General features: G+C 48.6%; 1 protein-coding gene across 1 annotated transcript; it reads right to left on the bottom strand.

The window, feature by feature from the left end:
• Positions 1-351: 351 nt before the first annotated feature.
• On the bottom strand, positions 352-12,574 carry ARMC12 (armadillo repeat containing 12). Its single transcript, XM_061146532.1, has 7 exons — positions 11,731-12,574; positions 10,192-11,310; positions 9,408-9,571; positions 9,041-9,175; positions 2,311-2,484; positions 2,104-2,175; positions 352-756 (listed from the first exon to the last, which is right to left on the bottom strand). Exons 2-7 carry the CDS (start codon positions 10,412-10,414, stop codon positions 427-429), a joined length of 1,098 nt encoding a protein of 365 aa, XP_061002515.1. The 5' UTR covers positions 10,415-11,310; positions 11,731-12,574; the 3' UTR covers positions 352-426.
• Positions 12,575-13,993: the final 1,419 nt, after the last annotated feature.

The raw sequence follows: 13,993 nt of genomic DNA, 5'->3' as shown, positions 1-13,993 counted from the left end.
ACACCCCAATACAAAATAAAAAATTTTTTAAAAAGTAGGTATATGTGTAACTGACTCAGTTTGTTGTATAGCGGAAACTAATACAACACTATAAATCAACTATACACCAACGAAAATTATCACCCAAAAAAAAAATAAGGGGCTTCTCTGGCTGTCCAGTTGTTAAGAGCCCACACTTCCACTGCAGGGGGTGCAGGCTTAGATCCCACATGCTGCATGGTCTGGTCACAATAAATAAATTTTAGAAAGCAGCAAGAGGAGGTAGTCTGTCTAACTGAACAGGGAAGAGGGGATGCGTCTGAGGAGACAGGCCTGCGCTCTGACAGGTGGTTATGCGGCTAAAATCCCCACCCAGCCCGGAAGGCCCAGCACAGACATGGCCCCCCAGCCTCCTCTCCCACACTCATTTATTGGCTCTCCGTAATTTTATTCCCCGTTATTAAAGCAGGAATGGCTGGGTGGGCAGGAAGGCCGGATCCCCACGTCCTGGGGGCATTGCAGGCTGACTATGACTTTGCAGGCCTGGATCTGAACATCCTCCTCGGGGTGGATGACCAAGGCGAGCAGCCGGTCTGCCAGTCGTGAGTCGTCCCCAAAGAGAGCTTCGTGTAAAGACTGTTCGTTGTAATGCCACTTCACGGCGCGGTAGTGGGGTGAACTCCGGCCTTCGCTCAGCCGCTCTGCAAACACCAGGACCTCAAACAGCAGACTCCCAGGCTGTGTGGACTGGAACAGGTTCAGGAAGTTGGAGTGTACCTGTGAGCAGGATGCAGTGAGGAATCAAGTCCAAGGCAAGTTCTAAAGTTCCTCCATCCTCCTGCTGCCTCAGCTGCCCAATATACCTGAGTTTCAGATGTGACTGTGTCGGAATCTTTTGGTTTTCAATATCATTCTCTAACATAATTCCATTGTGGTCATAAAACATGAGTAATATGATAATATTGATTCAGGGAAGTTTGTTGAGCTTCCTTTTAAAGCTTAGCATGTGATTAATGTTTGTAAATACTTTGTGTACTTGAGAGGAATGTGCATGTACTAATTGTCAAGTGTTCCGGATATATCTAATGGCTTAAGCTTATTTGTGTTATTTGCAGCAGGTGTAACCTTACTAGTTTAAGATATTTATCTATTAATTGCTGAAACAATAGTTAAAACCTTCCAAATCTTCCACTGTGGTGGTAGATATGTCCTTTTTTCTTTATAATTATTCAGTTCTAAGAAGGAAATCCTGCTATTTGTGACAAGATGGATGGACTCAGGGAACACTATGCTAAGTGAGATAATCCAGACAGAGAAAGACAAATACTGCATAGGATCACTTACATGTGGAATATTAAAAAAAAAAAAGTCAAACATATAAACAGTAGAAAAGTAGCTGCTGGGGGCTGGGGTGCGGCGTGGGAAACAGGGAAAGGTTAGTAAAAGGGTACATGTGTTGTGCTTAGTCGTGTCCGATTCTTTGCAACCCCAGGCTCTTCTGTCCATGGGGATTCTCCAGGCAAAAACACTGGAGTGGGTTGCCATGCCCTCCTCCAGGAGATCTTCCCAACCCAGGGATCGAACCCAGGTCTCCCGCATTGCAGGTGGATTCTTTACCGTCTGAGCCACCAGGGAAGCCCAAAAGGGTACATACTTTTAGCTAAAAGATGAAAAAGATCTGAGGATCTAATACAAAATATGGTGACTATAGTTGATATTAATAATACTGTATTATATAATTGAAATTAGCTAAGAGAATGGAACTTAAATGTTCTCACCAAAAACAAACAAATACGTGAAGTGAGGGGATAGTTGTGTTAATAAATTAGATGGTAGGAATCTTTTCACAATGTTGTAAGTAATTTTCCCCTATTATTAAAATACCTAGACTAATTTGTGTCACCTGTGTTCCTGACTCTCAGAGTTCAGAAAGTCCCTCAAAGGAAAATCTGATTCTATTGAGAGGACAGGAGCAGGGTGGTTGGCAATATGTATCTAGTGCAGGGGCAGAAAGAGGAACAAGATGCTCTTATCAGGGCTCAGTCTGCCTGAAGAACCCACGATTCCTCCTTTCCCAATATCTGAGTTAGCACCCATCGGCCCGCCTAGCAGTTCCTTTCTCACGTGGCAGTTCAGAATATCATAGAGAAGGTCGTTCTTCTGTGCCAGAGTGCTCAGCAATCGTATGGCTTGCACCTGAACAAAGGAAAGGGTCACACGTGAGAAGGCAGGTGGGCCTGAGCAGGGATGACACGAATCTCTGCTCTTCCCCCTAGGCGTTGTGCCAGGGCCGGGCAGGGGGTCGGGGCCTGGGCCCCCGTCCTCAGGCACCTGTGCCAGGATATAGTCCGACTGCAGAATCTCCACCAAGGCAGGCATCACCCGTCGCAGCTGTGGATGCACAAAGTCAGGCAGCGGGAAGTTGTTGAGGAGTCTGAGGCCTGCAATGTGTAGCTCTGAGTCCCAGATGGTGGAGATCAGTTCCAGCACCTTGATGGCGTGTTCCTGGGGAGGGGCAGGGGGAGAAGAGAAGGGTTTCCTGCCTTCACAGGATGACCCTCAACATCAGCCCACCCTCTGCCTCCACTCACGACAACTGAGCCGACTCCACAGACAGTTCCCCAACTTAAACTCTCCCCATGGTTTGACCTAGTTGACCCCTCCCACCTCCTTGAAAATCTGTCTTCACTCGACTTCTCTGTCACAAGCTTCTTTCCCCAGTTCTTCTGCCAACCTCCTCTTCTCTCTTCCTCCCTTAGTGACACGGTGTTAAAGACTCACAGACTCAGTGTTAAAGACTATCCATATGCTGATGCCTTTCAAGTTCCTGTCTCTAGCCCAGACCTCTCCCTAAACTCCAGACTCATAGATCCAAGTGCCAATTCCACTTCTTTCCCAGATCTTACTGAACCTCTGAGTTAACACATTCCCATCCCCACACCTGCTCTCTCCACCACCCTTCCTGTCTCCACTGTTGGTTACACCTGCCTTCCAGTTACTCAGACCAAAACTCCCTGGTCTTCCTTGACTCCTTTCACACCCTTTTCTAATCCTTCAGAAAATCCTGCTGGCTCTACCTTCAAAATCTACCAACAATCAAGCGACTCCTCGCCATACCCCTTCCACCACCCTGTTCCAAGCCAGCAGCAGCACCTCTCCCCCAGGTTTCTGCAGTAGCCTCCTCCTCTCTGCTTCCAGCCTTTTCCCTGCATCTATTCTCAGAACAGCACACGGGCTGGACATTCACTCCTCTGCTCCAGAGTCGCTGGTTCATTCAGGATAAAGGCTAAAAACCTTACAGTGGCTTACATGGTCTGATGTAATCTTCCCCTGTTCCCCCCATTACTTCTTTGCCTCATCTCCTATTCTCTCCTCTGCCCCCATGGTTTCCATCACAATGGCCCCAGCCATTCCCTGAAAACGCCAAGTACACACTTATCTTAGGGTCTTTGCACAGGCTGGTCCCTCTGCTTAGAATGCTCTCCCTCTGGATATTTGTAGCTGACTCTGACTCTTACCTCCTTTAAGACTTTGCTATTTAATGTCACCTTCTCGGGGGTGGGGGCCTTCCCTGACCACTCCCTCCTCTAAGATGAGAACACCACTCCCATCCCTGCCTTCCTTATCCACCCCCCTTTTATTTTTTCCTATACCACTGTCACATGGAACACACTTTTTGTTTTTAAATTTTTATTTTCAAATGATTATAAGTTCACTAGAAGTTGCAAAAACAGAGAGGTCCCAATGTGCCTTCCACCCAGTTTCCCTCCATAGTTACATCTTAAATAATTACAGTATCAAAACCAGGGAAATGGTATTAGTACAATATCTATGTATAGTTCTGTGTCATTTTATCACGTATGTAGATTCATGTAACCACCACCGCAGTCAACAGATTATTCCATCAGAATCACCACAGATCACCCTTGTGGGTGATCTTATTGTCACACTTTACCCCTGCCCATCAAAACCAGCCCTCACCAGTGCGGGCCACCAATCTGTTTTCCACCTCTCTGATTTTGTCAATTTTGAGGTTATATAAATGGAAGCATATTTTGTAATCTGAAGCTGATGTTTTCCACTCAGTATAATGCCCTTGGGGTCCATCCAAGTTGTCGTGTGTATCAATAGGCCATTCCTTTTCATTACTGAGTGAGGTTCCATAATACTAGATTACCAGTTTGCTTAGTCATTTTTCTACTAAGAGCCATTGTGGTTATTTCGAAACCCTTTTGACTGTTACAAATGAAGCTGCTGTGAACAGGTTTTTATATCGATGTAAGTTTCTATTTCTCCAGGATAAACACTCAAGAGTGCAATCCCTGGTTTGCATGGTAAATGTAGAGTTTTTTGTTTTTAAACTACCAAACTACATTCCAGAGTGGCTGCTTTACCGTTTTACTTTCCCACCAGCCACGTATGAGAGGTTCAGTTTCTCTCCATCTTCACCAGCATTTGGTACTGTCACTAATTTTTTAGTTTAGATCATCTAGTAGGTATATAGTAATATTTTGTTGTGGTCTTAAATTTGCATTTCCCTAGTGTCTAGTTAGGAGAAGGCAATGGCACCCCACTCCAGTACTCTTGCCTGGAAAATCCCATGGATGGAGGAGCCTGGTAGGCTGCGATCCATGGGGTTGCTAAGAGTCGGACACGACTGAGTGACTTCACTTTCACTTTTCACTTTCACACATTGGAGAAGGAAATGGCAACCCACTCGTGTTCTTGCCTGGAGAATCCCAGGGAAGGGGGAGCCTGGTGGGCTGCCGTCTGTGGGATCACACAGAGTCGGACACGAGTCAAGTGACTTAGCAGCAGCAGCAGCAGCAATAGTGTCTAGTTAAATGTTAAACATGTCTTCATGTGCTTATTTGCAGTTGTATATCTGCTTCAGTGATATATTTCCATATCTTGTGCCCATTTTCTAACTGGATTTTTTAAAATATTGAGTTTTCAGAGCTCTTTATATAAACTAGATACCAGTCTTGTGTCAAATATGTGGTTTGCAACTATTTTCTTTCAATCTGCAGCTTATCTTTTCATCCTCAGGGTCTTTCACTAAAAAAAAATGTTTTTAATTTTGATGAAGTTCATCATTTTTCTTTTATAGATTGTGCTTTCAGTGTCATTTATATGACCTCTTTATCAAGCCCTAGACCCAAAAGATTTTCTCCTTTGAAATTGCAGCATTACCCTGATGTCAGCCTTCTTTACCACTCTTATTGATTTTTCTCAATAGCATTTGCCCCCATGAAACACTATATGTTTCACTTAGGTTTTTTTTTTTTTTTTTTTTTAAGATTTTTGTTGATTTTTAATTATTTTTGGCTGCACTGGGTTTTTGTTGTTGCCCTCAGACTTAGTTGCTCCATGGGATGTGGGATCTTCCCGTACCAGGGATCGAACCTGTGTCCCAGGCATTGCAAGGCAGACTCTTAACCACTGGACCACGAGGGAAGCCCTCATTTATTTGTGTATTGCCTGCCTTGCTTTCTGCTAGAATTTAAGTTCGCTTGGGATAAGGTTCCTTCTTGTTCCATTCCCTGTTGTATCTCATATGCCTAGCACGGTGCCCCAGCATGAAGGAAGTGCTCAATATACATCTGTTGAATGAAAAAAGGGATCTTGGCTTCTGAGCTGCAGATGCTAGGGGCTTATTACCAAAGGCAGGTACCTTACAAGATATACCTTTGTAAGTCATGTAAGAAGGACGCCAGAAGCCTGGAGTGGGAAGCACACACTTCCCGTTAGTACCCTGCTCCTTCCTGCCCTCATCCCTCGCTGACTGCTGAGACCTGAAGGGCAGGTAGGAGTTAGCAAATCTGGGGTGGGCTTTCAGGCAAGAGCTTTCAGGTGCAAGAGCTGGGAGGGGAGAGAGTTTGAAACACACAGTGTAAACAGCTGGGGTGTGGGCAGGGAGGTGGAGCTGGTTGTACACGTTAAAAAAATTTTTGTGTATTTTTATTTGGTTGTGCTGGGTCATAGTTGTGGCATGCAGGATCTTTAGGTGCAGCATGTAGGATCTAGTTCCCTGACCAGGGGTCAAATCTGGGTCCCCAGGATTGGGAGCGCTGAGTCTTAGCCACTGGACCACCAGGGAAGTCCCTGGTCGTATATTTTCTGATGAGAGCCTTGAGGAAGACCCAGCAGGGAACTGACGCGATCAGATCTCTCTCAAGAGGGTGGTCTGGCTCAGGAAACAGGGGCAAGCTCCACTTGGATGTTGGGTCAGAGGGTCTCCAGACTAAGTGGAGCGGCTGGCCGTGGGTCTGGAGGTCAAGGGAGCCTGCAGGCTTTAGACAGAGACACAGGAGAGCACACCTAGGTGGAAACTGAGGCTAGGGAGTGGCTGCTTTCACCCAGAGAGTTAGGTCCTCAGGATACAGACCCTGGGGGAAGAAAGGAACAGTGGTGCCCATGCCACTTGCATTGGAATCTCCTGAGGGGCTTATGAAAAACAAAGCTTCCCTGTTGAACTGGTTCTCTGGGTGGAATGCCCTGAAATCTTCATTTTTAACCAGCTTTCTTGGCAACTCTGATATGCATGAGAATCACAGCCTTAGGACAACTGAGAGGGCTCAGAGATGAAGCAGAAGCAGCCATCAAGTGGAGACTTCAAAACCATTTTTTCCTCCAAAGAAAGTCTGATGCAAAAAATTTAAAGTGTGAAAAGACCAAGTGTTGGGGAAGAAATGATGCAACAGAAACACTCATGCGGGGCTGGTGGAAGGTGTAAACTGATTCAGCCCTTCTCAAAAAGTTTGGGCATGTCTTTCACCTGACCATCGCACAACTGCATACAGGCCCTAGAGAAAGTCTCCCATGTCCCAAGGGTGATGCATACATGAATGCTCACGGCACCATGTGCAAACGACTCAAATAACTACCCATGAGCAACTGGATAAATAAAACTGCAGGATATTCATGAACTACAATACTACACAACAGTGAAAAAGAAACAGAGCAGTCCCTATCAATAAGGATGAATCTTTCAATGTTGGAGGGAAAAGACAAACCACAGAATGCAAACTGTGGACGTTCAGATCCCTGAAGCATAAAAACATTCCAATTATATTTTACCTATTTTTGCTTGCTGCTGTGGCCTGCTAGAAAATGATAACACATGCATACATGATAAAACTACAAAGACAGTCAAGAAATTGATGAACAAAACGCAGAGGAATGATTGCCTCTGGTGGGGGAGGAGGCCGGCATTAAGGAGGGGCGTCCAGGGGCATCTAGCCAATTGGTCATGTTCTATTTCTTAGCCTGAGTTCTGATTATGTGTGTTCTGTTTTTGTTTTAAATATTTATTATTGATTTATTTGGCTGTGGCTGGCACAGGGATCTTTAGTTGCAGCATGTGGGATCTGGTTCCCTGATCAGGGATCGAACCTAGGCTCCCTGCATTGGGAATGTGGAGTCTCAGCCACTGGACCACAAGGGAAGTTCCGGTGTTTTATTGTTACCAAACACGCATAAAATGTTCGCATGTTTTGAATATTTTAGCCATTTTTAAGTAAAATATTTTGGGAGAGATCATTTGCTAGAGAGAGATTAGAGGTCATTAGAGGTCAAGGAAGATGTTTTCTGATTTTGCCTTTTAAGATGGAAGGAATAGAGCCTGTTCAATCTAATGGGAAGGAGCCAGGGGAGGTTATACAAGACAGAGTTTAATCAAGGAGAGGGGCCCTCAGGGGAGGGGGATGCAGGACTGAGAGGATCGTTGAACACAGGCAGGAAGAAAGCCTTTTTTTTCATGGCACCAGCAGAAAAGCAGGAAAGGATGAGTAACAGGTAAGCCTGAAGGCCTAGCAGCAGGAAGCTGGGGGAACTGACATTTGGTGGCTTCTGTTTTCTCTGCATCGTAGTAGTGAGAACATTAGTGGTCCAGCCACCAGCCCTAGACCAACACAGCATGGGGTGTGGTCTGACAGTATATCTAGTTTTTGTCCCTGATTGCAGGCACAAGGTTCCTAAAATCCTTGCAATTTCCTGCTAGGAGTGTTTTTGATTTTTATAATGTGCCTCTTTCCATCACCCCTGAATTTATGCTAATGAGGCAACTCTAGGCAGACCCCTAGCTTCCTGCTGCATGAGGCCAGAAAGACCCAGCTGGGATTAGGGGGCTGGAACGTTCACCCCCATACCTGACCTCTGGGGAGAAGAGTGGGGCTAGAGACTGAGTTCGATCACCAATGGCCAATGATTAATCAATTATGCCTACATAATAAAGCCTCCATAAATACCCCTACACGACAGGGTTTGGAGAACCTTGGGTTGGTGAATATATCGCACTTGGGTTGGTGAATATATCAAGGTGCTAGGAGGGTGGCAGGCTTGAAGAAGGCATGGAAGCCCTTCCCCCACATTCTGCCCTTGCACCTCTTCCATTTGGCTGCTCCTCAGTTGTATCTTTTTCCCCCCCTTGGCTCCGAAATGTGTGGCATGTGGGATCTTAGTTCGCCAACCAGGGATCGAACCTGTACTCCCTGAATTGGGAGCACGGAGTCTTAACCACTGAACCACCAGGGAAGTCCCTCCTCAGTTGTATCTTTTATAATAAACTGTAAGTAAAACATTTTCCTGCATTCTGTGACTCTTTATAGTGAATTATCAAGTCTGAGGAGAGAGGTCATGGGAACGTCCAACTTTACAGCTGGTTGGTCAGAAGTGGGAGACAGCCCTATGGGACTCAGCCTTCAGCGGTGGGGTCTGTACTAACCCCAGGGAAACTTGTCAGAACTGAACTATAGGCCACCCAGCTGGTGTCAAGAGAGTTGGCTAGTGTCAGAAAGAACCTAAGGGGTTTCTGTTTGCAGTTCAGAGATTCTCCAAGGGACCGAGTTCAGTTTTATCCTGGGATTCAAAGACTTTTCTGCCCCTATTAGGAAACTGATCACCATTTTCCCACCAATTTCCAAGGAAAAACATATTTCTGGCTTACAAACTCAGACCCAAACAGACTTCTGGAACATGACCATTCATCCTAAGCCCACTAAAGGGCCCACGGCCTATGGATGCCCCGCGTGCTCTGCCCCACCCTCATTGCTAGGCTCACCTGGATTTTGAGCCTGAATTTTCTGATGCCAGAGAAAGCTTTAAGTGTGTTCAGGGCTTGGATTTTGACACTGTTGTCCTTGTCATCCAGCATGGAGCCCACCAACGTGACGTCATCGTTAGTACAAGTAGAGGCCTAGAGTGTGCCAGGAGAGACGGAAGAGGCAGGGGAAGCGGGTGTCCTGGTTCCCCCCCACACACGCCCTGTCACCAAGACCCCTCAACACAACCCCTCCCACCATCAGAGAGACAGGTCCCAGGACATGGTCTGGCTAGTCAGGGGGTTGGGGGGCGGGGACCAGGACACACGCTGGTGGCCCCCAGGCGGCAGGCTGATGGGGAGGGGTCTCCTGCCTCCCTTCCCTCACCTCGGACTCCAGCAAGTACACACAGCGCGTGATGCTGTGTAGGATCATGCTCTTGGTGTACGCATCCTGCTTGCACTCCAAAGAATTGAGAAGCCTCCGGAGCTCACCTGAGTCCCGCCCGTGTCGCTCTCGCTCGATTGCCAGGCCTAGACAGCCACCCCAGACTGGTTCAGGCTGTGGACTCAGAGGTGATGAAAGAAGGGGATTGGGAAGCGGGGCAGAGGGACCTGGGAGACAAGGCTGCCTTGCCTTTTCTGAAGAGAAGACTTCCTGCCATAGGCAGGACCACCATGTGCAGTTGATCAGGGTGTGCACTGCACAAGGGCACCACCTCTAATGCTGCATCATTCATATCATAAACAAAAATGTTTTGTACCTTTACCATAACAACTTTCTGGCATATGGCAGTCATACACCGTGTTTCATCATAACTGGTATATGGCAATGATATTCCAGCAGGTGGCAACACAAAGTCTCGCAGAAAGGGTTTCTTTCTCAACTTTGCACTGACTGAGTGGTCACAGAGGTTAGTGGAGGCTCTGGGCACATAGGTCCCCCGGTTTTCCCGTGGGGAGAACTGCTGATACCAGGTTTCTATCCATCCTAGATGCCAGAGTGAATGCAGAATTTAGGGACCTGCCAGATGACTCCTGAGGACGTACCTGAGTGCCATCCACTACCTGGGCACCCTGTTCCACCATCTCTAGAGTGGGTCTCGGGAAGATGGAGGTGAGAAAGGCATGAGAGAGGAATGTGGAGGAGTCCTCTTGGGCCCCTCCAACACCAGAGACCTGGGGAATAGGTACCTCCTGGGGCCGAGCCCTCTCCCCAGGGCGGGGACACTCACGGGCGATGCAGATGGGTGAGGCAGAGCAGAAGGGCGGCTGACATTTTATGCCAGCCTTGATGGCCTTGTAGAGGAGGTAGACGGCCCCGGCGCCTGTGGCCAGGCTCACCACACCTCTGCGGATGTCCATTTGCCCCGGGCGCTGGCAGATGCAGGACATGCCCGAGGCACCCAGCGAAGGCCTTCCGGAACCAGAACTCCAGCAGGGCCAGGAACCAGGGCACCAGAATCAGAACATGGGCAACAAAGGGAACTGGGGAAACAGTAGGATGGAGGGTGGCGGTCTGGGAACAGGGCAGCCAGGGAGCTTCGGAGGCTGCGGGAAATCAAGTTCAAGACTCCAGGGAAACAGAAGGTCTGGGGCAGGAAGGTCCTTCACAGCCCCCATTTTTAGGGGACCCAGGTTGGTGGGGCCCCAGCAGCCAGCTCCAGAGGCTTCCTTTCCTCCATTAGAGGGCAAAGTGAAAAGTGAAAGTGAAGTTGCTCAGTCGTGTCCGATTCTTTGCGACCCCATGGACTGTACCTGCCAGGCTCCTCCATCCATGAGATTTTCCAGGCAGGATTACTGGAGTGGGTTGCCACTTCGTTCTCCAGGGGATCTTCCCAACCAGGGATGGAACCCAGGTCTCCAGCACTGCAGGCAGGCTCTTTACCGTCCGAGCCACAAGGGGGCTTCACCATTAGAGGGCAGCAGAGGCCCAATTTCTGGAAGTTTGCTGGGGGCGGGGGTTGGGGTTGGGGTGCTGGGATGTGGCCCCTGGCAGTCCTGTTCCCTCACTTGCCTGGCCCTCCCATCTTTGATCTTTTCACCATGGATCCACTTCTGGGCCTCGGAGTGTTTCTGTATGCAAGGGCCACCCTTTCCATCAGACAATGAAAAGATGACGAACACCTTACAAAGTTTTCCAGAGTCTCAAGGCAAATCCATTATCTTCCAGCATCCACATGTTCCCCTCAGTGTTGACCAAAAGCTCATAAGGGCAGTTGTCTCTGCATCTCCAACATCCAGCAGAGGCCTGCACTTAGGAGATGCTCAAGTTACGACTTCTGTTACTCCTTGAGGATGGGAGGACAGAACAACGTCAGAGAACCTGAATATGGGGATGCCAGGCCCATTTAACCAGTGTGTCTCTGGAGGAGAAGGGGCCCTTGCCTTGATCATTTGTAACCTGAGAGGACCCAGATTTAGCATTCTAAAACTTCAGGGTTAAAACCTGGGTGGGTCTGCGCCATTAAACCATGGAGGCCTGAATCTGGGGGTATCGCACCCCAACCCTCCCACCCCCCAACAACATACACACACAGGGTGGGATGTGGTTGGAGGCCTCTGGGAAATGGTGCCACCCTGGAGGAGGAGAACCCAGCTTTGGAGGCCTGTCTCCACCACCTCCACCACTAGGATGGGGCAGGTGAGACCAGACCCTTCCCTCCTCCTCCTCCCCGCACCCCCAGTGTCCCGACAGCCTCTGGCCTCACCTTCTGAGGCAGAACAGGGAGGAGCCCAAGCCAGGCTCAGGCCCAGAATCAGCACTGAGCATGGCTGCCCCAGAACAGGGCTTCTCCTGCCTGGCCTTGAGCCCCTGGTGGAAAGCTCGGGGCCCTGGGCTGTTGCATCTGGGCTTGCAGGAGGTGTGGAAACACATCACCAAGGATGCTATAGTAGCCAGCCAGGTCTGTCCACTCAGAGCCTTCAGCCACATCACCCCAGGCTGCAGGCAACACTCCCAGGGGGGCCATTCTCTTCCATCCTCGGCCCTCCTCAAGGGTCATTCCTGGGTCTCTACACAGCCCCAAGGTGGGTGTATGGTCAGGCCACTCAAGATGGCTGTCCTCTTGCTCTTTGTACTTCTCTTACTCTACCTGTCCCTTCTTTAAAAAGAAAAAAAAAAAAAAAATTTGGCTGCCCCCAGTCTTAGTTGCAGCATGGGGGATCTTCCATCTTCGTTGCAGCATAAGAACTCTTAGTTGTGGCTTGTGGGATCTAGTTCTCTGACCAGGAATTGAACCCTGGGCCCCCTGTGTTGGGAGCTCAGAGTCTCAGCCACTGGACAACTGGGGAAGTCCCTTGATCAGTCCCGATTTTGCCTGAACCCTACTCACGTGACCACGTTTGCCCCCTGCCCCAGCTAATGGCTGATCTCACCCCTGCTCTACCTGCTGATTTATTAAAGGAAACACCTGCCCTCATGATGATTCTTAACTGAGGGGCTGTGAGGGATGTGCCCCAGCTGGTTTCCTTGGTAACTGACGAGCCAACCTGACCTCAATTCCCCCTAAAAGTGGTAATCTTCTTCTACCCTGAGTGGGGAGATTGCTGTGACGGCCTGCCCACTGGAATCCACGGGTTACTGCTCCAGGACCTTTTGCTTAAGACCAGCGCCAACCCCCTCCCCAAACCTCCGGTCCAACAAACCACTGAGGTCTCCATCACTGTCTCCAGACTCTTTCTTTGGTCTTGAGGTGGGGAAAGCACAAAGCTTTCAGGACTGCCGGGTGCAGCCCAGTGACTGGTCAGCCAGCCTGGAGGCCAAAGAAACACCCAAGATGTCGAGAAGTCAAGGATGGGGAACGGAAGGTCGCAGGCATGATCTCGAGGCTGCTGTCCACCAGCAGGTGGGGCCCTCTGGCAGCTGACTGCCATGACAGATGTCTTTCTCTTCCATTAAGTTGCTTCTCTTCCACTCTGGTGACCTCGGAGTCCCTGTTTTCAGTTTAAAAGCAGCAGCCCTATGCTTGTGGCTCATCTGACTGCATGAGGATGGCTGGTGAATACAGACAAAATGCAAGGAAGTGGATGATCTACAAAGGACAAGCATAGCTTAAACCTCTCACCACTAAACAATTACAGACACAGGCTTTAGAGGATCTTAATTCGGGGACAGGTTTGTGAATTGGGCGTGGTCAAAAAGTCCAGCTGGGGCCTGTGACAACAACAAAATAAAGAGTAGCCTTGGGCTTCTGGTCCCAGCTGTGGAAGGGGGCAGAGCAATGATACTCACCGCGAAGGGACAACAGCCATGTGCAGCTTACACTGCAAAAGGCTCACCTGAGTCTAGCAATGCAAAAATCCACTACTTGGGGTCTAGGATAGCTGTGTGTGAAATACAGGACCCCCATGGACATGGATAATGACCAAAGACTCCACTTAACCAGCTGCGAAGTTCAGGAATGGGCTGATAAAAATGACACACACTGGCCTTACCACTTGCCTTATGGACATCCCACCCCCGACCTCCCCCGGGCTAATGGAAAGGATGAAAACTTAACAATTGAAATGGAAACCTGTTCTTTCCACAGGTGGATCAGAGGCTAACTTAAGCTCTAAGAACTCAAACTGAACATCCCTGAGGCAATCAGCCCAGGGCTATGTTAACCCAGAAGTGACTAGTCAATACAGTCTGAGCTTAACTGTTGACTGCCTAAATACGAATGCCAACTATCAAGACAACCACTTACTTTTGCTCTCGCCACAGGATCTTACCCCCAGAGGAACACATTATCAAATGACCCGGGGACTGGCAGGTAAGTTCCCTGGTGGTTTGGGTTTGCTGCCTTGTGGGGAGTAGGATTGGCAAGGGAATTAAAGATTTCACCTAGATTTATACTAGACCCACCTAAGACTACTAAAGTAATTAATCCAGCTCCTAATGGAGAAAAAGTGCCATTATACGCACCCACCCGTCTTCAGCACTATGAATGTCTTTGTTGCTGTCCTAGGCTCTTTCTTTGGTCTCAAGGT

Source organism: Dama dama, chromosome 7 (assembly GCF_033118175.1).
Source record: "Dama dama isolate Ldn47 chromosome 7, ASM3311817v1, whole genome shotgun sequence".
NCBI classification, from domain to species: domain Eukaryota; kingdom Metazoa; phylum Chordata; class Mammalia; order Artiodactyla; family Cervidae; genus Dama; species Dama dama.
This window is presented reverse-complemented; position numbering and strand designations above follow the sequence as displayed.